The 26,625-nt window shown below is 36.0% G+C and overlaps 1 protein-coding gene across 3 annotated transcripts in view; it reads right to left on the bottom strand.

Moving 5' to 3' along the window:
* The window catches only part of SEC24B (SEC24 homolog B, COPII coat complex component), a 45,852-nt gene that overhangs the window by 12,905 nt on the left and 6,322 nt on the right, over nucleotides 1–26,625 (bottom strand). For 2 of the 3 annotated variants that reach the window (XM_064450095.1, XM_064450097.1), the window contains 12 exons: nucleotides 20,630–20,815; nucleotides 15,231–15,335; nucleotides 10,462–10,542; nucleotides 8,597–8,778; nucleotides 6,885–7,069; nucleotides 5,606–5,708; nucleotides 4,642–4,768; nucleotides 3,915–4,024; nucleotides 2,840–2,952; nucleotides 1,206–1,324; nucleotides 793–848; nucleotides 268–474 (listed from right to left, as the gene is read on the bottom strand). In XM_064450095.1, coding sequence (XP_064306165.1) covers nucleotides 268–474; nucleotides 793–848; nucleotides 1,206–1,324; nucleotides 2,840–2,952; nucleotides 3,915–4,024; nucleotides 4,642–4,768; nucleotides 5,606–5,708; nucleotides 6,885–7,069; nucleotides 8,597–8,778; nucleotides 10,462–10,542; nucleotides 15,231–15,335; nucleotides 20,630–20,815 — 1,574 coding nt within the window. The remainder of the gene's footprint in view (nucleotides 1–267; nucleotides 475–792; nucleotides 849–1,205; nucleotides 1,325–2,839; nucleotides 2,953–3,914; nucleotides 4,025–4,641; nucleotides 4,769–5,605; nucleotides 5,709–6,884; nucleotides 7,070–8,596; nucleotides 8,779–10,461; nucleotides 10,543–15,230; nucleotides 15,336–20,629; nucleotides 20,816–26,625) is intronic. The other variant, XM_064450096.1, reaches the window with a different exon arrangement.

The raw sequence follows: 26,625 nt of genomic DNA, 5'->3' as shown, positions 1-26,625 counted from the left end.
TATTAACTGAGTCAAGAGATGCAGCTTTTTTACTTGCCAAGAAAAGCTATGGACCAAGGGCCCAAATGACAGCTCATGCACTTTTAAACAAGTAATACCACACATTCATGTATAAACTAGTGATTTTAAATGCACACACAGAAACACTGAATAATTAAAATCTAGTGAACTGCTATAAACAAGAGTTAATCTGAAGAATGATGCAAGTCAGAAAGACATGGCCAGTCCCTAGCCTTGTGAGATGAATATTAAAGGAAGTTTTTGTACCTTTGTGCTTGACCTTTGATTGGGATCTTCTCTAGAATGCAAAAGCCCTGCTCCCAAAGATGGTAACTGAGTTTGAAACACAGATATCCGACCACCCGTTGGGGACATCAGTTTAAACGCAGCCTGAAGAGCAGGGCCCAATGCACTGTGTGTTTCTCTTGTATTAGTGAACATATTTGGTAACACATTCAATAGATCTTTTATCAGCTGCAGAACAGATTGAAAGGTGTTTATGAGATATTGCAAGCTTGAGATTTTCTGTTATTTCTAAAAAGCTGACTTGCTGTAACTGAAGTGGAACAATCAGCACCAAATATTTCAGCTTAGTTTCAACACACTAAGGAAAACAAAGTAAAAATTTTAAAAACTATGATGCGTCAAACAAACATGTAATACTTCTATAACTAAAAAATAGCATTGGAATTACATGTTATGAAGATAGGCTTGAATTCCAAGTTTAAAAGGAATCTCTATTTTGAATATTTAACTCTTTAAATTTAATTTATATATTTTGAACAATCATACCTCTTTGCTTTCATGAAGATTGACAAGTAAACTATCTGGTGTAGGTAGGAAAATATCTGCAGAGAGAACAGAAGAAAAGTTTTTTTATTAAAGAAAAAACAACGTAAAAATAGAACAAAACATTTCACTGCCCACTCCTCTACTTACCATGAAATACAGTCTACTTTTCTGATACATGCATTAGAGAGAATTACTCTATAGAAGGCTTGTTTTATTCAAAGCAAAATTAACATGAGTTTCACTTTTTTAAACACCACCTACTCTGTAGTTAGCGTAAGATTAATTTTTAAAAATTATTCCCTATACATTCAATACAACTGACCTAATACCAGAACATCTGAGAGATTCTAATCTTTCTCTAGGAAAAAAGTAGGTTCTCAAAAATTTATTTTCCTTTTTTTTTTTTTACTTACCATCAATATCTGAGACAATCAGCATCTGGGGCTGAGATAAACCTTCTTGCAGGTTGTAAAACTGAACAGTGCTGTCAAATGTTATGAACCCTATTCTTGTTCTTGAGTCTCCAGGCAGCCTGAAGCATTAAAAAAAATAAACTATTAAGCTCTAAATTTCTCTCTCAAGACATACACACACAGAGCTCCTGCTGATGTTAGCAGAAACTCAGCTCACGTACACAGTGGTGAAGGGAGAACAAAAGAAAGGAGATTTACAAGTAATATTTCTTCAGCGTTTTCTGAAAAGCTGGGATAATGGTGCAGTTTACAGGACTAAGCGATCCACTAAGTGATCCAAGAGAGAACTTTGTAGGTTCATTTAAACATTACACTGACACATGAAAGAAGGCAGCCTTCTCAGTTCTTCGACAGAAGAATAGTGCATTCTGCTCTTTCATAATTAAAAACACCCAAACAAGAAAAAACCCAAACCATTTACTAATGTAGTTACAAAGTACTTACAACTCTGAACCAAAATCCAATATCTCTACCATGCAACATATTTATTTCTCATGTGGACCATATTCCTATGTATGACATTAAAAATATAAAACAAAAAACTAAACAGGATTTCTCAAACAAAATATAAAACATGAGCAAGTGCTGAAAACCATAATGGTGAACAAAAGCAATAGAGAGAAATATTGTTTTTACCATCTGGGTATTTAAATTAACTGGATGTATTGATTTTCCTATAGACTTTGTGTGGGATTTTATGAATTTACCTAAAATAATTTAGCATGTTTCTGAAAATCTGTTGACAAAATACCTGTCAAAATTGAACAAAGAAAGACTAAACCAATAAACCTAAGTGAAAAATTTTATTGTACATGTTGGTGTCTTTATCAGAAATGAAAATCAAGTTTCCCAGGAAAAACTTGTAGAGAACAATTTTTAGAGTGAGGTGTCCACAGGATGCAAATTAGTTTTCAAAAGACATGAACATAGTACAGTTTATCAGCCCTCCCTAAAAAACACCACCACCAATCCCTTACATGCTGTTCCAGCGCAAAAAGGAGAACAGATAGAAATTGGCAGAGATAGATCTAGGTAACTGATCTAAAACAACTGAACCGACAAAATTCACCGAGGCATTCTCACACTAGCAATCAAACATTCCAGTGTGCAGCACCTCAGCTGTTTCAGCCAAGAGCTAGCCAATTTAATCTCTAATTTAGAAATTTTTATTGGTCTTGGTAGGGGGGAAGAGTGCACTTTATAGATGTTCATACAATCAACACGTTGTTAGAAGTTACAGCTAAATATTCTTCACAGATAAATAAGAAAATTATTTGCAGATCCACCTTTAATCACATGCAGGGGAGAGAACTCTTATCACGTAAATTCCTTCAACAGCTGTTCTTCTGGGGGGCGGTGTTGGTTTTTTTGCTCAGTTGGTAGGTTTTGGAGTTTTTTGTGTGGGTTTTTTCTTGTTTTTAAGACATGTAAATTGCATTTCAGAATCTCAGGCAACAGAAATTCTGTCCTGTGTTTGTTTAAACACTATACACAAAGTGTTCCCGCAAAGCTGTAGGTTAGTATTGTTCCTAATAACACATTAGCTAATTTGAAAAGGTTATTTATATTCTTACTTGTCTAGGTTTTCCAGCAATGACTGGCAGACTATTGTCAAATATCCAGCCTCCACTGCATTATGAGACACATCTAAAACAAATAAATATACCGCAGGCTGAGGAGGACGAAGCTACAAAGTAAAAAAATAAAAATAAAGTTAAAAAATCACATATAAAGAAATGTTAAAAATGATTAGTCATTAGAAATAAGTAGGAAAAGGGAATATTTAGAGAAATGCAAGGTACACATTATGCAATCAAACTGTTTTACTACGAGTCATGTGGCTAGACTTAACCACAGTGGTTAAGAATTCCCATTTGTAATTATGCATACGATGTTACGCTTCAGAACAGAAACTGGATATTTTAGCCTCTCCTTCCACCAGTCACCTCAAACATAACTCTCTGATGCCAGATATGGAATTCACTCTTCAAAACACCATTGTTCTTTCAGGATGTGGACAATGCAATCCACTAAATGGGGTTAAAATATTCTACCTACATCCTTTTCCCAACCACGTAACAGGCTGTATTTATTCATTGCCAAATGTCTTAGCCGCTGTGCTTCAATTCATAGACAAGAGAACAATTTATTTTTGCTGTTGTTAATAGTGTCATTATGAACAGGGCCTTTTCCCAGGCCGTGTTCATCGTTTTTGGAGACAAGACTACTACCACAGCAGCTGTAGGTTGACTCCTAGTTAGAATTGTTTCTGTCAAAATTACTAACTAAAAATCTGAACCCAGCTTAATTCTCTCATTATTCCATTATTGGTCTTTCAAAACCTCTTCAAAATGAGGGAGAAACCCAGAAACCACATTGTGTGAGGCTCAAACCAGACTATGCCACATTAAGCTACCCTGGACTTCTACATGTTGCAGTTGCCTTTAATTGACAAGCCTCTGAATATATCTACATTTGCTAAAATTCAAACCAAATACAAGTTTTAAGTATTCTTCGGTGTTAAGAGGGCCTTCATAGTAAAATTAATACACACCGCTGGAGCAATATGCAACATTCATTTCAAACGCATTTATATGAACATGCAATTGATGCAATTGTTGTTGAAGTTCCCATGAAAACTTTTTTTACCATATAGTCCGAGGAAGCAATGAATTCTACTGTAGAATTTTGGACCTCTGGCCGTTTGTGAGGCTCTCCATAAGATCGTGTCAGAGGATTATACATAAATTCTTCAGGAACTGTAAAAAAAAAGAAAAAATGTTTTTCCCCCTGAGAAGGTTAATATGTTTGTCAGCAAATAAAAACCATATGGCAGCTACAAGCAAACTAACACAGACATATTTCAATTATCATTAACAACAGAAAAAAATTCAGATTAAGGATACATAAAACAAAAGATCATTTCAAGTACCTTGAGCAACAAAGTTAAATGATGGGAAACAAAAGGTTTATTTTAAACAGCAGTATTTCCCCAACTTTAACACATCAATGCAAATAGAGCGTTTCACAACAAGCTTCAATCTGTATTGTTTCTCATAACCTCTGGCCTGGACTGCAGACAGTATTAGCTCTCATCATGTTTCCATTTGCATATTGCAACAGCCATCAGCGGAGTTAAGTTGAATTCATTACACAAGTAATCAGGGTAATATAATTACATTTTCTTAGTCTCCCAGAAAATTGCAGAACAACCTTTTGCTTCAGAAAATACACAGCACATCTGATTTATAATCCAGAGATTTTAAAATCATCTTAAGAACACTGTCATTTTAATCTGAAGTATCCTGTGGACTGATAAGATGCCAATAGTTGAAAGAGATTCCATAAATGCAAGCATCTCTTGACAAAAACTTACCATCATTAACTCTATAGCACAAATTGCATTTCCACCTCCTTTGATCAATGAAAGAAACAAAAGGATTGATATATGTCCTGCAGGATCTGCACCTCACTATTGTGCTTGATGTTATTACTGGTAATTGCTAAAAAGAAACAATGGAAAGCTGTAACAAAGGCACATAATACGTTTTATGGAAAACATTACCATGCAGTACAGCGTACAAAAGCTTCATAATACTATATATTCTATCATCTTTCCTTTTACCTTTTTAGCTCATTTTCATAAAGTAATAATGATGCCTATTAAAAATATTCTCCCCTTTAAAAACAGAAGAAATAATATTTAATTATTGTCTTAATACAATTTCACAAATCAAAGATGTAATAAAGTAATTTCATTAAAAATCTTAAGTTACATAGCTAAAGACAGGACAACTTTGGGTGACTAAATGACAGACAGCAAATCTTAAACGAAGAACACACTTTATATGAAAAAAGTAATACCAGAGAGTTATTCACCTTTTTACCTAAATACAAATAAATGAGATGGACAGGAGTTGCTTAAAACACAGATTCAATCTTCCATCGTGCTTATCTTCTATTGACAGAATTTATCATACCGGTAATACATTAAACATGAGCACCTCTTTTCAAGAGGGCGCTGGAAACACCTTTTCAAGAGGTATCCAACAGTTCTGAGCCCAACACACAGAGCAGTAACCAGAGCTTCAGAGAACCACAGGCAAAATTCTCCAACAATAAGGAAAAAATTTTGAAGGACTTGTCCAAACTTTTCCCTTGCGGGTTTCAATGAAGTAGCAATTTCAAGGCTTTTTTCCCCTCCTCCTCTCTAAATTCCAAACAATTTTTTGTTACTTCTGTTAAATTTAGGGCTTATAGTTCATTATTTTTATTGTTTCAATGAAAATAGGACAAATGTGTATATTAATACATATACTATTAAAAAAAAGCTACTTTACCGTTAGGTCTCTAAAGGGATGTAGCAACAAACCCAAAGGAAGCTTAGCTTTGTTTAACAAAGCCTGTGTCTGCGGAATATTTGTCAATGTACATCGAAATGAGCTGAAAGGAAATAAAAACATTATGTTGAAAATGAAATGTTGAAAGACGTTAAAAACATTGTGTTAACACCTGATTAAGAAATTTTGAAATTTAAGAATCCTATGTTTCAGAAAGCTGATTTAATAAACAAAATTAATCCATGAAAGATTTTTAAAAGCCTCCTAAAGAAAAAAACCCCAACACCTCTCCTGCTCCCCAATTTAGTAGTTCAGCAATGAAAGTATACCAAAATGAACTTGCAATAAACAGATAAAACTGCTTTAGGTACAATGCTAAATGTAAAATGGTGTATTTTATTAAAGATTTTTTGCATGAAGGAACTAAAGAAGGAATACAATATTTACATAAATATTACTTGCCAAGAACTAGTGAGAAAACAGTAGAAAAGGACGTCAAATACCAAGAGCCAGAATCTTCCCTTTTGTGTATGTAAAGTGGACAATGGACTTAAATCTGAATAAATGGCACTAAAAACCCCAATGCATGAACAGAGCTGTCGAAAGTGTTCCATGCCTAAGAATGATTTCAAGACCCCCAGTTTTCTGATTTTGGTTTTCTAGGGGGACCATGCATTGTCACCAGGGCAGTAAGCTGAGTTAATTTGGAGCAATGAATAAGATTTCTTCTGGATTTAGAATTAAGATCTTTGTGGAGTAGCAATTTCCATTGTACTTAGCTGCACTTGACTTGGGATAGGTAGATAACACTACTTAATGTTGATTAGAGGTGAAAGGATACATCATGATTACAGGCGTACTACAGTAAAATATACTCTTATACTCACAGTTTATTCAGTGTATATAGGCATGATCATCATAGTTTTCTGGAAAAAATCCTATGCAATATTACAAAAATATTCTATGAAATGTACTGCATAACATTAAGGTGTTAAATAATAGATTTTTTTAGATGGATAAAATGATGCAAAGATTAGTCAGGTTTCTTAATGTTTCGGTAAGTGAGCTACACTCACACTGCATATAATGTATTCTGATGGCAGAACAGTTTCAATATTTGTGTAAGGATGCAGGGTATGAACTTATTTTCAAGTGAAAGGCATTATACTAGCTCATCACAAAGATTTAAAGTCAGGAGTCAGTTTAGACATTTTTTTGACACTTTAATTATTAGTCACCGGAAAAATATAAGATGCTATTCTAGACACAGTAGACTTACTCTGGACTGCAGTTTAACTTCCTAAGATCAGAATTCAAGTTAGGCACAGGTGCTGGAACTGAAGATACAGGCAAAATATTTCTATCTTGTGTAAGGTTTACTGGTCTCAAGCTTTCTGGCTGCTGAGAATGCTGTAGACTTAGCCCTCCTAAGGAAGAGGACAGCTGGTTCACACCTGGATATTGCTGAAAAAAGTAAGAGCATTGCAAATGGATAAACACACAATGAAGTTCAAATAAGAACCTTAAATCTTCCTGTAATCCAAATTCTTCCAGACATGTATTAAAAAGAGATAGAGCAGTAGTTCGTAATAAACCCAAAGAAAAGAGTTGTATGGTAGAAATTTAATAATGCTAAGACAAATGTGACACACCTTCCAAATATGTACCATTGGACAAAATTCAACTTCATGATATAAATCAACACTGGAAGTCACACATACTCCTTCAAGCTTTCCAGGCATAAGAAAAGAAGTTACTAGAAAGGCTGACAGTTTTTCCCTCTTTGAAGATGTTACAATGTACCTTTTCCAAGTTACAGAAATTGATTTATTTATTTTTTAAATTAAAAAAAAACAACTGTAGAAGAGGAGAAAAGGTTAGGTTGGAAAGCACCTTTGAGGTCTGGTAGTCCAACCCCCCTGCTCAAGCCAGGCTAACTTCAAAGCTAGACCAAGTTGCTCATAGGCTTGTCCAGCTGAGTTCTGAACATATCTAAGGATTGAAGATTTCACAGCACAATCTGTTCTAGTGCTTCCCTACTCCCATTCTGAAGAATTTTCTCCTTATATATCCAACTGGAATTTCACTTGCTGCACCTTCTAATTGTTGGGGTTTTTTTTCTTTTACTGTGTACTGCTGAAGAAAGCTTAACTCCATCTTGCATGATAGTGAAGATGAACCTAGTTTTTCAATTAAGAAAAAAAATTAAACATTTCCTCCACATCACGTTTGACATTACCTCTGTAGCAGTGAAAGCATTCCCGGATATATATGCTAACCTGTAGTACTATACTCAGCTCAGTAAGAAGTTTTGATGACCTGCAACAGCAGCTTCAACCCATTTGCCAGCTGGGCCTTCAGAGTGTGGGATTTGTACATCAGTACATTTCATTTTCTACAACTCTTCAGTGTTTGCATTTTGTCTCAGCATCTGCCTCTTCTTCAGATTCCACCACTCTCGGGTGACTCACATGTGTAACAGGAGCCAAGTGATTGTACGAAACTTCTTGGGTGTTCAGTGCTCTCTTTACCAGGAAAAATGGAGCAGATGCAGGCAGCCTGCTCCACCACACACCCAGCACAGGCTCTGCAGAACTCCTTCATCTGGACCCTATGCCATGCCTTGCTCATAAGGTGATTTAATGCTTGAGATCACAGCCTTTAGTAGTGCTCTGATCAAACGTGTATTTGCTGATCATGTACTTCAGTATGCTTCTTCACGGTTTCCTATCAATAAAGGATGCTGCTGATAACTCTTGAAGCAAATTTGTTAGGCCTAAATACTTAGAGATACACTTAAAACTTTAATTCAAAAGCCTTCTAATATGAAGATGCAGAGCTATGACATCAATATTATACTTAACATTTAGTGCCTCAGAAATTACAAAAATAAAATATGAAAATATGTTAAAAGAGAGAAATATATCACACAGAAAAGTCTCTTCCCATGAAGTTACTTCATGAAGTAACTTTTAAATGAAAAATACAAACCTGTTGATACTGCTGAAACCCAGGATGGTGTCCTGGATTACTGTGCTGCACAGGAGTAGGTGGCGCTGCATTTTGGTAGCCAGGCTGCAGTGTTGGATATCCATAACCAAAGGGCTTAGAAGCTTTTGATGTTTGTGGGACTGATGGAGCAGGAACTGGGCTGCTGGTCACAGAACGTGTGTCTGGAAGGACGAAATCCCACAGGTATTGAATATGCTTGCTATTTCTTTCTTAATTTAAACAGAAACTCCTAACTGCTTAACAAACAACACTTCAATTCATATGTTTTTGTATTATCCATGAAGATCTTGATCTACGCTGACTACATAAATTAGCAAGGCAGATTACTGCAATTATGCTGATAAAGGGGACATACATGGAAATATGGCCACAGACTTGTGCAATCACTAACAAAATGTTATTTTACAAAAAAGTAAAAAAGCAACTCAAAATGTATTTCAACTGAATTAGAAAAAGAAATAAAAACCCCTTAGAACCACATTTTATGCCAAGAGACCATTCATGCTTAGTCTCTTCTCTACCACTTATGAATACTGTTTAAAACATAAGGCTACAGCAACAGAGCAATTCTCCAAATGTAGATACAGAGCTTTTCTTCAAGTTACACAACGCCTCCTGATTATCCTTGCAGCACAGTCCAGTCTCGTTATTTCTAAAGGCCAAATTATAAGTAAGGCATACACCTAAATTCATAGAAAGCCTAACGGTTGTAAAGACATGAAATTACTTTTTAGAATTGTCTCCAAACATCAGCTAAGTTTCAGGAGAATTTAAGCTTAGTAAAATCCACTGGGAAAAGTGGCAGGCAAAGAAACCAACCACTCAAGAAACCAACCGCCAAGAAACTACATTTGGCATAAGCACTCCAGGGGGCGGAAGAAAACCCCCAAAATCAACAGATCAAAGAAATTTAAAGTTGATCCTCTTACTCTTTAAGGAAAAGAGAGGCAACTAGATATTTTTAGAATATGCCTTCAGCTGAACCAAAATGGTTTGTTATTAGCTGAGAAATTAGGATTTGTAATCCTGTAGCCACGCCTCTGCCCTTACTGCCTGAGCTAGATCCTGTGTGGACAGCAGTATTGGCTTTTAACTGACAGAGGTTTCACTTTACAGAGGAACCCATCAAACTAAGCAAACTACTGTGACATTTTCAGAGGCCAGAGCAATGTGGAAGAGCCAGACAAGGAGGTTCCCTGAAATAATCCGATTACCTTTTAAAATATCGGCCAAGATACCTAGCTTGAACAGCATCTTTTCCACCTCCTCTCAATATGACAGCTTTACAGATTTTAAGACTGAGGTGGTCTGCTAGTTCATTTAGAACAAACCTGACATTCCTAATATTTTTATCTCTAAAAATAAGCAAAATAGCAGCCATTTTCTTTAAATGAAGAAAAATACAAAACCAAAAACCTGATCCAAGCATCTCTGCAAGCTGATATCATTGGTATCTCAAAACTTCAGTGGCAAGTGAACTACGATCAGCTACTAACATCAACAATCAGGCATCAGTATAACCTAGAGAAAGATGCCTGCTTTCACACAGAGCATACTTTCAGCACTACCCTCAATATTACAATGGGAAGTCTGACTTACAATACAGGGAAGTTTTATTAAAAGGTTACTCCAACTTCAGTGTTAAAACTGTGATAAGTGATTAAAAAAGCGAGGTATGTTCCCTCTGCTGATTGCCCCCAGTCCTTTCATAGGCATTTCCTTTCACCTACTTGTTAATTTAGAGTAAACACCATCAGAAATAGAAAAAACCCAAACCCAACAACCCATAAACAGTAGATATTTAAGTCTTCAAACAAACAATTAACATGCAATAAACTGCTTACCTGGATAGCCACCTCCTTCCAGGGCATCATAATTGTTCAGAACAGGGGAGGCACTGCTTGTAGTAGAGGAACTATCAATTGCTGGGGGAGGCAAATGATTTAGAGTTAGGTGCTTCAGAAATGGTAAATTTTTGAGAAATAAGAGACAGAAATTTTTCTAAAAGCTTTGATAAGAAACTGTCAAGCAAGATCCCGGGGACAAAACACCACTTCAGCCCTGAGACTTGAAAGCTATAACCATTGCAAAGAGGAGGGGGAAGAAGAGATAAACAATCAACATGATATTAAAAAACCAAACAAGCACATGCCCAACAAATAGCAAGAGATAAAGGGATAAGACAAAAACAATTTACAAAGTTGTTTTTTGAAAAAAAAAATTCTATTAAAAGTTCTTCTGGACTACATCAACTGAAGCTACAAAAAGCATTTTTAAAACAGTCTCCACTGTGACTTCCTTCACAACTGCAAACAACAGAAGATCCCCATCATCTTCAGAATGATCATGCACCATCCCCACCTTCAAGCAAAACTGACAAGTATTTAATTCTTTCCTCCTTTCTGTGCTGTTGAAAACAAAGCAAGCTCTGAATTACAATGCAGAGCTTCTCTTTCCCATTGAACGTTGACAAGAAGTCTGGGCTTCAGTCAGAATAAACAGTTACTTTTGGTACAAAAGTACAACCAAAACTAACTATGAAACAGTTAACCAGCCAAAAGTAAAAAAGCACAGGGGCACATACATAGTTGTTAGTACTGAAGAGACTCCTAATGCTTAATTTTTAGTTCACCCTATGCACATATCTTGAGTATCTTACTGTAAAACATTGCAAACAAATGTATTTAAAAACACTTCTTTCAGTGTAATTTCACGTAATTTCCGAAGAAAAAGGGCCAAGGAGATTAAATGTATCTGCTCCTTAAAACACCCCAAGCCATGAAGTGTTACAGAAAAGAAACAGTATAATTAAGAATTCAAAAAATACAATTATATATATAAACTTTTGTGGCAGAACAGACTGAAAAGAGATTCACTGATACTGATCTACTCAGAAGGAGCAACCATGACCACACACCCCATTGTGAAGCTGGAAGTACTTCAAGGGAGAACTTCAATGGTGGAACATTTGAGATTTGATCCCCCTTCAATTGAGATTTCCAAGTAGAGAGACTCCTGCATATGGAAGCTAACACCGCTGACATTTGGTACAGATCAATACCATGGGAACATCATGACTATAGATTATTTTTGAACATTTTGCCTTTAAAGCATTCAGCTAAGAAATAGTTTTTCTATTTAAAAGCCCTCATAACACTAACAATAGATTTTAAAAAATAATATAGTAACACTGTGAAACATACAAAATATTAGTTTTCACATTGTTTTTTACTGTAAATTTCCCCCTTTTCTCCCCCTTAAGTTTATAAGGGAACATAACTGCAAGATTTCTTTTCCTGCCAAATTTTATCTTTGTTTTTATTCTAGAAACTGAAGGAAACAGGATTCATTATTTTGTTCCCTGAGCAGGAGCACAGCTTTAAAAGGCTTGGCAAGTCCTACTATACAGAAGGCAAAATATACTTTTATTAGGTCAACAAGATCAAGAATTTGCAAGAAGTTTTTCTTGTCTGACCAGAAGTGAGTTCTACATTTCAAAAAAATAACAAGAGGATGTAAGCACAGTTATGAACACATAAGACACTAGTTCAAGCTTTTTGATTTAACCACTATGTCACTCTTTACTGAGTTTTTTCCCATAGTAAATCATATTCATAAAATTTTGTCCATCTATAATATAATTTCATGTAAAATTAGCTTGCTCTTTTCACTAGATATCAATAACACAGTAAGTTGCAAAGAAGAAATATTATATACTTCCCAAGCTTTGCTGGAAAAGTTGAGAAACCAATTTGACAAATATATAAAAGAATATATCTTAAAAGCATGCTGTAAGTAAAAATAATGGAACGTGGCCATACTTTTACTACTACTACAAAAAAGAACTCTATGCATCCATTCTGACATATAGAAAAGTTTAACCAGAAAGTATAATCTCAGATATTCTGAAACACAAACAAGGTCTGCCTAACTTAAAATAAGGAAGTGAATCCTATTACTGAGTAACCCTTATGCTTACTGACTGAAGACCTTTCACTTAAGGTCTTTGCCTCTAAAGAACTTCCAAGTTTTGTAACACATTCTTGAGAACTGTCTGAGTCCCAATGCCTACAAGAATTACGACGTGCCCTGGTCTACTTTCCACTGGGAAACAAATAGGTGACTCAAAACCAGTAAGTTATACAGTTTCCTGCACCTCAAATGCAGCATCAAACTAAGCTGGTCACGTGTCATGGAAATCTCACAGATTCTCCATCAATAAAAAGCACAACAACTTCCACAAAATTAAACAATAGGCTACAACAACTGTCAAAGTTTACTTTAGCGTAATAAACACCAGACCAGAGAACATATTAGGAAGCCAGAAAAAAAATCTTTCATAAAGAAAAAGATATTAGAAAGCACTGCTTAGAAAAAAGTAATACTTACAAAGTGCTTTTACAGTTAAGTAATTATTTTACCAGTATAACTTTTGCTTTCAGAGTTTTCAAGAACTCATTGGCAACATAGTTAAAGAACTAACTGGTGAGAGTGATAAAAAAATTGAGAAGCTACACAAACACAAGCAACCAGATGTCCAACATCTGCTTTTCATAAAACCACTGGCACAGCCCGAGCTAGAAACCTGTTTACAGAATCTGGTTAGGGTTTACATTAACTCCTGGTGACAGGGCATAAAACAGGACAGTTATTGATTGATGACGTAGGCTACGTATTGAACCTGGGTGCTCTTTCACTCTTTTGCATAAGATTAAATTTAATACAACAATAGCTCAAAGGCTATAGGCTTTAGCAATGTACGAAACGAGAAAGAAAGATGGTAGGGAGCATGAAAACTTTGTCCATGGTAGGTTTAGCAAACAAAGTAAGGAGACAAAGGTTCTGACTGGTATTAAAAAATTCTGACATATCCTTTGACCGAAACCTTGGCATGGGATTAGGCAAAGATAGTCATCTGCAGAAAATTCAGTAGGTAGCCCCACAATAAATACACCAAAATACTCTCCTGGCTCTTTTAGCCTACTCTTTAGAAAGCAGAGTTCAAACAGCAGTTGTATCACAACAGCCAAAGCAAACTTTATGTCCCACAGTGAAATTGTTTTCTAGCTGGTAAAGTCTAACTAGACTCATGGCATTAGAAAAAACCTTGATATCTAAAATTAGGAAGTATCCTTAGATTTAAAAAGAAGAGTTATTCAAAAGTTACTATTCATAATTTAATACTAATACTCAAGCCTGTTGAAAGAATGAAAGTGTTACTACACAAATGGTAAGAAAGTAAGGAAACTGAACCAATAATCTGAAACAGCAAGAATTACACAGGATATCCAAAGTATCCTGATACTTGTGCTCCACTAGGGCTGGGGGTAATAATATAACTTATATTGATACTATTGCACCCTCCAAATACTGTCCTTCTCTGGCTGGAACAATGACCAGTGTTTTCGGCTGAAAATGCCTTCCTCCTTGGAAAAAGAACAGCAGCAACTGCTTTCTTCTAATATTCTAATAATAATTCAACATCACAGTTGAATCACTATTATTCAAATTGATAACATGAACCCATCCCATTGTTCTTAATTATGGCCTGGACATCATTTTTTTGCTCCATTCTTCACAGTATCACTAAGAGCACACTAAGCTATTTTTACAGCATTCCAGTTTTATATTTTAATAAAACTCATTGTAACAGGGCCATGTAATTCTATGAATTATAAGCTTAAAGGAAGAGTTACAAAAGTTTGCTATCCCAAATTAATACTAGCACACACAAATGGGTGTAGTGTATCAGCCCAAGGAACATGCTATTACTTCCACCTATCAACAAGGGTAGAAGTCTAATCTTATCTCAAACAGCTTTTTGCACTGTTACCACTTATATAGATTGTAAAAACTTTTTTTTAAGTTAGAAGAAAAAAGTTACTATCCAAAAGACTAAGGTGGTGAGAGAGATAAAACTTGCAAAACCAAGCCATTCTGCCAAAATACAGGCAGAATCCTTACAATCAAGAATGTAAATTTCAATCAATCAGGACAAACTGCTTCTTAAAAAAAAGTAAACAAACTTAATTTCAGTTTTAATCTGCTTGCTTTGTAGGGAACTTATGTGCCTGACCAAGGACAGTTAGAAAGAGAAAAAAAAGCAGCACAGATTAATTTACCGTCTTAAAAAGCACACTTATTACCTTTTAGTACTTACTACCTTAACTGTAACAGTTCCCTATATGTAAAATGAGAAACAAGGTAAACACTGTTTACTATAACAATACAAATGGCACCTAGTTGCTTAACATAAGCAATTATCAGTCTAAGTTAAAGAGCTAGCTATCTTCACTTAAGAGTTTAAAACCTACTACAAATCAAGATATTAAAAATATGGGAGTCTTTCAAGTTGTGAATATTACTTTGTTAGATACATAAAACATCTGATACTAATATGACAAAAAAAACCCAAACCAGATGGTTTGCTGACCACTACTGGACTCCTTTTTGTTTACTATACTAGTAACAGCTGGGAATTTTCTAGGTAATTTGATACATGATGAGTCAGAGAGACATTCCATCTTAAAGGAAAAATGTTTCAGGGGATGGAAATACAGAATAAAACTTGAGTAGGAAGAGAACAAGATACTGGTGTAAAGCTAAAGCCAACCTGCTTCCTCATCCTCCTCATCCTCTTCCTCATCATCTGAACTTGATGACAAGGGAGCTGGTGCAGAGCTAGCTTGATTATTAACATATCCACCATACTGCATGCCTGTGAAGTGGAAAGCACAAACATAAGAGTCAGACAGACCAGAAAGACGAGAAACGAAGTCACAAATAATTGCATTAAAAGTGAGAGAAAGAAGCTGTTCTAGAGAAAATCCCAACATGCAAAAAGTTAAATCTACAACCCTAGGCTACAGACTATAGTTCATGTATGAACTATAGAAGCAGTACAGCAGCAGTAGTTTTTAGTGGGCTAGTTTAGCAAAGTATTAGTAGCATATGGAAGATATCAGGAAATTTCATGTATATATATGTGTGTATGTGCATGTATATCAGGAAGTTAAACACACACACAGACCTTCTATATGTGTACTTAATGCCAGTTTGCCCACTGGAATACTTTCATAAGTTAATATACAGAGGCAAATGAGTTCCTTCCCAGATAAGTTGTTTTATGAAAAACATTAATTTTATACTCTTGCTTGGCACACCTGCCCCTTTTAAGACAGGAATAATTCACTGGAATTCTGAACACTGTCAGAAGTTAATGAAATATACTGCTGTGAGAGTACGTGCAAGAGTATAGGCATATACTTCAGCAACACACTGAAATCTAAGCTAGGTAAACCCAGAAACTTCGTTAGTCTTATTTTTAACTTAGAGCCTAAATTCAGGCTCACAGACCCATATTTATGCACCTAAATACACCATTCACTTTTAAGATCTGGTGACAACACAACTGTTACCACTGTCACCTCCAAACCATAACAGATAAGGTTTTTTGGTACTGTGTTTCTTTAATTTTTTTTTTTTTTTTACAATATCTGCTCTAAACACGTGACCAATACAAAAAAGCAACACGTATATATACCATTTTAAGAGAGTAAAACATGGAGCAATGGCTTATAGTTAATTTCCTATGTCACTCAATATTGATTCAATTTCAGCACCTCGAAGAAGTCTTAAGTTTCTCTTGTCACAGGGCAGGGTTAGCGAGGATTTTAAATATGCTTGCAGTCAGGCAGAAACATCCTAAATAAATGCAAGTGACCACTGTTTCTTAGCAATCCAAAGGATTGCTATAGCAAGAAGGTATTCTAATTCTTCAAAACTCTTCAGAATTTTTCAGATTCTTGAGAGTTTGGGATTTTTTTCACTGTAGAAGCACAGTGGCACCATTAGAATAGTGATCTTCATTTTAACACTATAAAGCACTGCAGAAGTAGTGTATGTTATGCATAATCTGAAACCACTATGGTAATGAATAATACTTCCATCCACAACCTGAATCAACTGTATCAACATTTTATTTAAATTACGGGCTAAAAATGCTGCCAGTTTCATGGCTTTTTTTTAAAGGGTTAGCAAATGAACCCAAAAGGATCACTTCAACTTCACTTAAGCAAAAACAACAGGATCAAGGTGAAGAATACCTCTTCAAACAGTGGAAGTAAAAAGAAAACAGAGCAAAAACATATCACCACATTCTTGAAAAGACAAACTTTCATACAGAGGTTAGTGCAAGATGAGACAGACGTTATTTCACTTTACCTAGTGCGTTAATACTCCTACAATTCCAATCAAGTTTCTCCACAATACAAGCAGTGAGAACGATGAAGGCAAAAATGAACGCAAGTGCAACCAAGGATGTACAATGCTTTGGTTCCTCTACACTGCTACAACACAGGACTAACTCAAGTGATTCATAGTCCCGCCTTTTATGAAGGTTAACTGGATGCACTTGATAAGGAGGATACAAGAAAACCATTCTCTGAACAAAACCAGATTACACCCATGCTGACTATGTCTTTTCTCAGGCCCAGGAGAGCTACCGAGGGATAAGACAGAACTACTGCACTATCGTGAAGAGGAAAAAACAACTTAAAATAATTAACATGCAGGTAAAAAGGGGGAAAAAGTCAGGATGACAAGAAGAGATGCACTGTAACACAGAGAGCCAAAGTAAAAGAAGATGGGCACAGTATGAGAGTGCAAAGACAGACCTCTAACAAATACCATGTACACAGATAGGAGAAGAAAAAGTACATTTACCTGGAAGGGGCATGCCAATGCAAAAATTCCAAGCATGGGCAAATAAGAGACAAAGACTGAATTAGTCATTCTACTAATGCTGCTTTGGAGTCTTCCGGAATGTGGGGGTTTTTTTTGAAAAAACAAACTTCTACTGTAAAAAATCCCCCTTTTCCAGCCACTCATCACATACATAAAGGATGCACGTGTTCAGAAAGAATAGAGAAAAAGAGATTTAAAAACTATGCTAGTGAAACAGAAGTTTAGGTATCATGAACTATGTCACTATGAATCCTCTGGAGGCAGGGCTGTCTTGACTCTTACCAGCCTTACGAGCGAATAGATTTTTTTATTTTCATTGCCAGCAGTACTACAAAGTTCTGCCTTTAGGCTACGCCTGTGTTGTACTAGCACAACTGTCCAGCCACAAAACCAATCTGAGAGCTGATCTGGGTGAAAAATAACCAAGTTTAAGAAGTCATTCTCAGGTGGAAAATCCTCCAATTCTGGTTCACAGCACACCAATGCCACGGGTAGGCCAGCACAGGGGAAGAAACAAATGAAGGGCAGAAACAGGTGGCTGAAGACAACAGTTCTAAGTGCCACCACATGCTTATTCATTATTTCAGTTGTGACAGCTCAGTTCTGCTACCATCTTTTACAGAATTGTTAATAATGTTAAAATCTCCCACTCCTGAAACTGCTAAAGCTTACTTTAAAATCATTCTTTATTTTGAATGAGATTATTCATACAACTGGCTTGAAATGCAACCATGTAATTTAAATCGTCACAAATTTCTTGTACTGGAAATTTCTAAACCCTGCTACCCGTGTACCTGTAATATAATATCATCACATTCTAAGGCTTTATCCCACTATATTTTACAGGTATGTAGAAACGTAGGTGGGAGGACACAAAAGGATAAACTGGGCTAAGAACTCATTTGCCTATAAAAAAACCAACTATTTAGATATTTTAAGTACAACCACCCATTCCGTGAAAGACTTTAAAATGTGAAGTGTATGTTTTATGTGGCTTAAGTTTCATAATGGAGGTCCCACCAAAAATGAAAATTAAATAGCCATATGCAAAAATAAACTATATCCTGAAGTTCTTTAATTGGCTCTGTACCCATAACCCTCATATTTTCAATGGATTTACTATGGCATTAGGATCTTAATATTACAAAGTAGTTCCTACAAAATGAACCCTCCTCTTCTCCACCTTTAAACTCTTTGCTTTAAGTTATTTTCATTTACTCATCAGCTCCTCTCATCAACATAAAACCAAAGGAAGTCTACAAATAGCATCCAGACAGGACATGCATTCTCAAAGTTAATCTCTAGGATGCTGTTCTCAGGTAAATTATTTATCTGCATTAAATTTGTATGGATATTTATATAAGACTAAATAGACTTTAATTCATTTTAAGTTCTTTGTCCTGTTAGAACTTAGTCAAATAAGTAATTAGAAAATTTTAATTCTGTATAGGAATGCCCACTCAGGAGCTTAAAACAATGAAATCCACTTTAAAAATTAGTTCAAACCGTTTTTCCAGAGTGCTTTCACGTATACAGCGCTACTCTATAATATGAAAAAAATCAGTCCATTTAATCTCTGCATGAGAAACACACTTGGAATTCTAACAACGCAGACAAATATGTATTCTATTTTTGCAGTAGCTTAATTGCTACAAATAAAGTTATCAGCAATTAAATGTGATAAAATGGTATTGCAAGAGTACATTATGCTTTCCAGATTCCTCAAATGAAACGAAGAGTTTGAAGTCTCCTAATGCTCATAAAAACATAATCTAAACATAGAAATACAGAACACATACGTGCGTGATGAATTCATTATTGATTATATCAATGTAAATGTAACTAGATCAACGTAAACTCCTGATGACTCATCTTTATATTCCTGACATCAGTATGTTGTTGGTTTTAAGGTGTGCTCATTTGGCTACATATGGCATTAACCTTCACTTATGTGGAAATATTTTAATTTAATGAAGAGTTCAACAGCAACCACAGTGATGTGTATTTAATTCACCAAGTGTTCACACATTATACAGGAATCACTGCACAACCATATTTACTGCACATCAAGGCAAGCGCAGTTAAACAGCTAAAAGCCTTTCTCTCATTAGAAACAGTTATGCAATTTTTTTGGAAGATGAAGCAAGAGTTTTCTCTAGCAAGCACATCTACAGCACAAATCCTACTCAGTATCAAAATCAACTATAATACTGTCCGAGAACCAAGCATGGTTCCAAAAACTGACTTATTTTGCTTAAAAATGGTACACTGTACGTAGGACTTCATAGCAATGAAGAATTATCTTTTTGCCTGTAAGATATACAATGCTGATCCATAGACAAGTTACTACTTGTCTCCACTCCACGAAGAAATGGAAGAAAATGAGGAATTTGGATATTTATATCAGAAGACTTTGAAATTTAAGAACACAAAACATACTATGCCAGTCACACACCACGCTTTTGAGAATTATTGTGAACACTAGACATATCACGTCATTCTGGACAAAATTAATGCCTACTTCCATCTCACACAGCGAGTTCTTTTTCTGTAAGAATTTAAAACTCAAATTGCCAAGAGAAAACAGCAAAAAAACCCCAGTGCAGTAAATTAGACTTGGAATACAGACATATGTAACAGTCAAGAGGCAAGTCAAACCATCAGGGCTGAAGAAGGCTCAAGACCCAACCGATTCTTTGTCAGGAGGCTACCAACATAATAGGTAGGAGCTTATACAAGAACTCCTCTGTTCTCCCTCAAGAACCCCTGCAACAGCTTTCCATGGGAGCTTACAGCTAGGGAATAAGGGAATAAGAAAACAATTCTATCAGTTTGAATTTAATACTCAAACTCACTCTGTTTCCCAGTGCTAGCACTAACAAATTGCTATTTTACACCTGATTTTTCCATACAGACTGATTAAAAAAGCTACTTTTAAGACATCCTTCCAAGAAGTTAAAATAGTGAGCAGCTTTTTAGAAGAAAAATGGAACTGAAAGACAGGCTTTTTTGAAGAGACATACAAGACTGCCAACAAGACAAATAAGCCAAAGATGCCATATGGCCAAAGGAAATCAAACAGAAGAGCTAAGAGAAGTTAGAATCAAGGTGGTACAAAACAAGAACACTAAGAGAGCCTGATGAGACGCAAGAGGTGTACTCCAGTCATTCAAATGCAGAAGAGCAGCAATAAAGCTTCCAGCATTCCTGTGTGCATGTGGAACAGAGTAGAAGTCTGTACTCTAACTTCCCATTCCCTTTTAGTACCTTCCTTAAGGGCCGACTCTGGTGACTGTGAAACAGAGGGTGAAGATCGTGGCTGTGAAGAAAGGCTTCGAGCAGGTGTCCTGACTGACGAGATCGCAGCAGAGGGAGCAGATGTTCCAGCCCCAGGCTTGGTAAACAGAACGCTCTGGCTCACAGAGTGCAAGGGCTGTGAAGAATCAATGCCACCTGAAAACAACAGCAGAAAGCAGGAACGCTTTCTTTGTATTTGCACAGACAATTACACAATTCAAGCAATCATATTTGATTTCACAGTAACTACAAAAACAATGAAGTACTTCAAAGAGAGATGGCTTCAAACAAGTACATATGGCAAAGTTGGTTTTTTTTTTTTACATTAAATACCTATAATGTTAAAAGTCCATTAAAATGAACAAATTGCTCCAACAACTAACAGCAAAAACGAAAGTATGATGTAGTAAGACCAAGCTTCATCAGAAGTTACATTGATACATTTTTGATCCATCCCTACAACTCCCTGCTTTCCAGGCTCCTCCTCCTAGATGCAGGAACACAATCCATGTGCGATAACTCCCTCTCAACGTTCCTCCCACAGGCAGGAAACATTAAAGTCAGCTGCGTAGTAAACCAGTATTCTGAGCTACTCTGCAATTTTGGTACCCAGTTATGAGCCCCATATTCCAAGCAATCTGTTTCCATCAACCCTGAGCATTCTGCAAAACTTCTGATGTGTTTTAAACATCTGGACTAGAGATAATCTGCTTTAAAAAGTCAGATTAGTGCTTTGAGAGATTTAACACAGTCCAGTTGAATTTTCTATCAGATAACTTAATTGAAATGATTGTCCTTAACTTTTAAGGGGGTTGTTCTTTGTTTATAAATTGAAGAAATTCATATTATGATTCTTTCTTAAAAAACCTGACAGAACAAACTGTTAAAAATAAGAACAGAAAGGAAATGGTTTGACCAATACTACTCAGAAAACACACACAAATTAAGCAAGAAGAAAATTCAGTTTGTATTTGTAGAATACTTATTTAAGTCCCAGAATTCACTAGAGGGTGCAAAGTAATATTAACTTTGCTTCCTCTGCACATATAGTGGTGTAGTTCATACAGTCCCTGACTCTTCCTTAAATAATGGGGCTGATATCTGAAAGAACTTTATGGGAAAGTTTAGGCTTCTTTTAGAGGGGTTAGAAGAAGGGGCAGCTTAAAATGATCCTTCTGTTTACCTAATTTACCATCAAATTTAACAGCATACATTTTCATTACCTTAATTGAATTCATATTTGAGAACTGCATAATAAAATATTGAGCATACATCCTGCTTTTTTGCAAGTGTTTTGAAAAGAAAAATTAAAATATGTATTTCTCCAAAGTACATACACACAGCATTTTCTATTGAAATGTACTTGCTATAACCTCTGCTTCCATACATTGTGTCTTGTAGACTCCCCACAGAACCATCAGCACCTCTCAGCAGAAATGTTCTTGTTAGGTAGCTACACAGCTTCCTCAAGTAAGATACGAAAGACAACAAGGGAAATTCTTTGCAATGTTAGTGCGCTTACCTAGGTTTTGTAGCGGAGAGTGTTGTTTATGCGGTTATAGTATTTTCCACATTTCAAGCCAATACAGCAATGCCCGCAGCATCAAGCGCTGCTGTAGAGCATGCTAAATGCTATAATGACAGTATCACATGTCCAAAGCCAAAACCAATTTACACCCGGATTAGCTGAAGATGTAATACCTTCCTGCCAAGTACTAGTAACTATTTTCAAACAAACGTTATCCAAAATATCCTTCAAAATTATGTGGATCCTTTACATGTGTTGTAAGAAAACATTTTTAAACTCCAAGCAAGAAAAAATAATAATAACGTAACTCTTTATACAAAAATCCAACCTACAAAATCACGTTAAACTTCATTTGGTGACTCTGAAAAGTTTGCTAGCCATTAGTAACTAAAACCAACGGAAACACTTGGACAAAGTTAATCTTTAAAAATACATCATTAGTAACTATCATCACATGAGGCAATCTACGGTTATGGTAATTAGGTTACCAATTTTTTTCCTCTGGACAATAAGAATATTGCACCCGATCATATAAGTACTGATCAATTTAGGATGGCGTATTTTAGCTCAAGACAAAACTGGACTGAACACCAGTTTAGAGTACAAGTTTCCCATGAGCTTTCCCAGAACAAGCCCAATCAGGCCATACAACATTCCCACCAACCAATGTCATGAGAAGCCAAGAGCTTTGTCAGGCTACAATAAATACAAAACCCAATGTCAGTGGCACAGTATTTTCTGTTTTTCACCGTTTGCTCCTCTCACCTTTAATGCGCACCGAAGTTTTCCCTCGTGCCTTTCAACGATGAACATCTCTTGCACTAAAAACAGCCAAGTATACCACTTGGATACAAAAGCCATGTACCAATAAAGATCTACAGTTAAAAGGTATGTTACAGAAAGAATTTGCAGACCTGTGCAAATTACCAGTGTAATTAATAATTTTTCCTATACACTATCACTTAAAGTGTTTGTTTAATTTCCAACTTGAGATCTACAGGTAGCAATTAAAAAGTGCATCATCACAGCACCTTCAAGTTTTCAGAAGAGATGGAAGAGCTATCCCTTTTGAGTTGCTACACCTGCAATCTTCATTTCCTGCCTCCCCTCCTCCCCCTGCAACATAACATGGAATTTCTACTGAGAGTTTTACCATTTCCCCACGGCTTGGTTTTCAACAGAATCTTATCTTCCTGACTTTCTGTATCTCTGATGTAGTCCTTCCCCTTTTTCCAACCACACCTATATTAGCAGATTTACAGGATTATAGCCTACATTCCTTCAGAACTGGGGCAGCAAGGACTTTAGATCCTGATCTGACATAAAGGGGAAGTATGTGCATGAGAAAGAAATTAAAAGCGTCTCCTGCTCAAGCAGAGTGCCTAGGATTACAGGACAGTTGGCAAGATCCAGGAAGCAAAGAAACAGAGACCATATACCTGCAGAGGGAGTTCTCTATCTCCCTCTCCTCAGGGAGACAGAGGGGAGTCTAGTAAAATCTGGGCATCCTGGTTGGCAACCACACTGACTGGAAAGCACCAAGAAAAATGAGTGTGCACCAATTTCAGTTGAAATAAGGTGTAATAAATGTGTTTCATTAAGGAAAGCTACTGCCCTAGAAAGAAAAAAGGCTAAATAATAGTGTATTATTTACATAGCATAACACTGCTTCTACATAGATTTATATCAACACTGTTCTGCTGAAATACAGGATTTAAAACTACAGGAGGGCATTTGTGATAGATGAAACTAGTTTAAAACAGCAAGCAGAAAAATCTCAAATTAAATATTTGTATTCTACTTTGTTTATACTTCTTAAGGCAAAGAAAATTATTCTCACTGGCCGCTATTCAACAAAACAGTTCAACTTCCAATAAAAGTTGCCTCAAAATAAATTTCTTTTTTTCTTCTAGTGACATTTCAGCAAGCTTCGCTGAAAATACTTCAGAGATTTCAGACAGTGGCTGCCAAAGTTTCAGAAAAAGATCTGTTACATGACAAACGTATATCCTCATTATATGACAAACAGCAGCTCAGGGGCTTGACCTTAATAGATGCAGAATTCTGGGGGCTTTCCAAGCCCCTACACAAATCAGTTCATTTAAAAATCTAATTTTGAGCCCAATGCTTAGAACTTTTCGGATGCAAGTAGAAAACAATCCAGAAGTCAAATTTCTGAAAAGCTTATGCTAGTCTATGTTTCTTGAGTAAATCCTGTTTAAAACCACACATTTTATTAAAAACATGGCAGCCTTCTATATAAACAATATTTTAGTCAAAGGTGTTGAATTCTAGACTAAAAAAAAGTCGGATGGTATTGGAGGCAGTTTGTTTAGCCCCAGACTTCAAAGATGGCGCAAGTCTTTAGAATTTAGTAATAAAACAGCCTGGCTCTTACTGCAGCCTGGCTACTGATTGCTACCTTTATTTGCTTTTTCCGAGTCAGTAAGTACAGAATCATTTGTATGCTGAGTTGAACCAGGATTCACTCACCAGGGTCTCAACAGAGAAGAGAAACAAGTTCTTCTCCAGAAAAATCAGTTCCACAATCCAGCCCACTGTGCAAGGAAGCACAGGGCATGCTTGTCCCAGCTCTACAGGCTTAGAAAGAGTTTGAATGTGGTTTAAGTAATTATGCCTGCAGTCCAGCAAACAAACCAAGTACTGCAATATTACTGAAGTGTTACAGACAGTGGATCTGTGTTTATTTTTGTAACTGCAAAGTGTGTACCTATTACACACCACTACCACAGCCAGTTCTGTCATCAGCTCTTTGAAATTCAAGCATAATATTACTAGTTTTTCTTGAGGCCATGTATTAACTCAATCACTCCCTTAAGAAGAGCCCTGAATGGTTCAGAAAAAAGACTATCCATTGCTCATATTGCTCTTCACAGTCTGGTCAGCTCCATTATTTCAACTTTAAAACAGCTGTTCCTTATAAAAATAGTTATGAACAAAAAATATATTTCAAAACACCCTCAAAGGAAATAAAATTAACTGACATTTAAATTAAAAACTTCTGTAAATCGAACACTAAGTATGAACAAACAGTAAGTCCTTTTCATATGACTACTGCAAATCTTACTATTCTGGAGTGATACCTGTACACTGTCAAGGCCAGCTGTAGATTCTGCACTCAGATTCAATTTTTTTTGGACAGAGTTTTAAACCTTTAGTCCTTGAAAGAATTAACTTTTACACTCAGCCTTGAAATGCCATTAACTTCAGAAGCTTTTTAAGGAGCTTCCTATTTTTCTTTTAAACAGAATTTTGTTTCATGTTTTTTAAATATTTAAGAATATCATAAGAAATAGAATTAAAATCTACTAATATTTAAACTACTGAAGCTGAGCTGAAGGGTGACACTCTACATCCTAGTCGGGGGGGGGGGGGGGGGGGGGGGGCGCGGAGGGAAACAGCAATACTAAAACTAAATTCATCCTTGGTATGGATTGAATGAGCTTGATTTAAGCTTACCTGTTTTTCCCAGGCAAAGCTTTACTATCATTAAAACCATGTTTTCTCATAAGCCTTTGGTCTTAGAAGACCCCCGCTACAAGGAGTCCTAAAATAATTCCAATGTTAAACTATAATCTGACATATCTGGCATAAAAACAAAAGCATTCTACAGTTCTCTAATGTCTGCCTCATCAGAAAAAAGAAAACCATTAGTCTTGCACAGCTTACAAGTCAAAACTGCAGGAAATCAGAAAATTATCAGTATAGAAAGAAAATCAGAATTTTCTTGCACATGCTCTTGCGTTCTCAGAGGGAGAGCAAAATATTTCAATGTGGAGGCACTCCCACATCTCTAATCTCTTTCATTCTTCCTACCAAAAGTATTGCCTACCCTACGAACTTGTACTTAGTCTCCCCATGAAGCAGAAGCTGCAGCTACTAGAAAAGACTGAGTATACTTGTCTTCAGCTGGCACCTTCCCAATTTCATCCTCTATAGCTGCATACATACTGAAAACACCAAGCTGTTGCTTACCAAAAAAAATAAAATCAGGTAAAACCACCAAAATTGCTCTCATTCAAATGCTTACCAAAAATATTAATTACAAAAACCCCAACTGCCTCCAAACCCAGGTAGGCTTCTACTTTTTCTGAACTTTCTGAAGAAAAAGAGTGCAAGCACATTCACTTAGGTAAAATTTAAAGAATCAATATAGAACATGAGTTAAAAAAATTCTCCAGCCAGAAAAGGAAAAAAGCACATTTGTGATTAATAGACATATTTCAGAAATTATACATTCCTTCAAAACTGCATGAAAAAATTCCCTTCCGAAGCCACTTACATGAAACAAACCCCATTAACTAAAACCATCCCCCAAAGAGTGTCTTTTTCTGTATCTCTTAACAGAAACTTGTCAATGATACGATTAGCTGCTATTGTGAGGACTGTGGTAATCAAATGAGAACAGCTTCAAGAA

The sequence above is a fragment of the Phalacrocorax carbo genome, chromosome 4 (genome assembly GCF_963921805.1).
Source record: "Phalacrocorax carbo chromosome 4, bPhaCar2.1, whole genome shotgun sequence".
In the NCBI taxonomy this organism is placed as follows: Eukaryota; Metazoa; Chordata; class Aves; order Suliformes; family Phalacrocoracidae; genus Phalacrocorax; species Phalacrocorax carbo.
The sequence above is the reverse complement of the archived record's forward strand: the minus strand, read 5'-3'. Positions and strand labels throughout refer to the sequence as shown.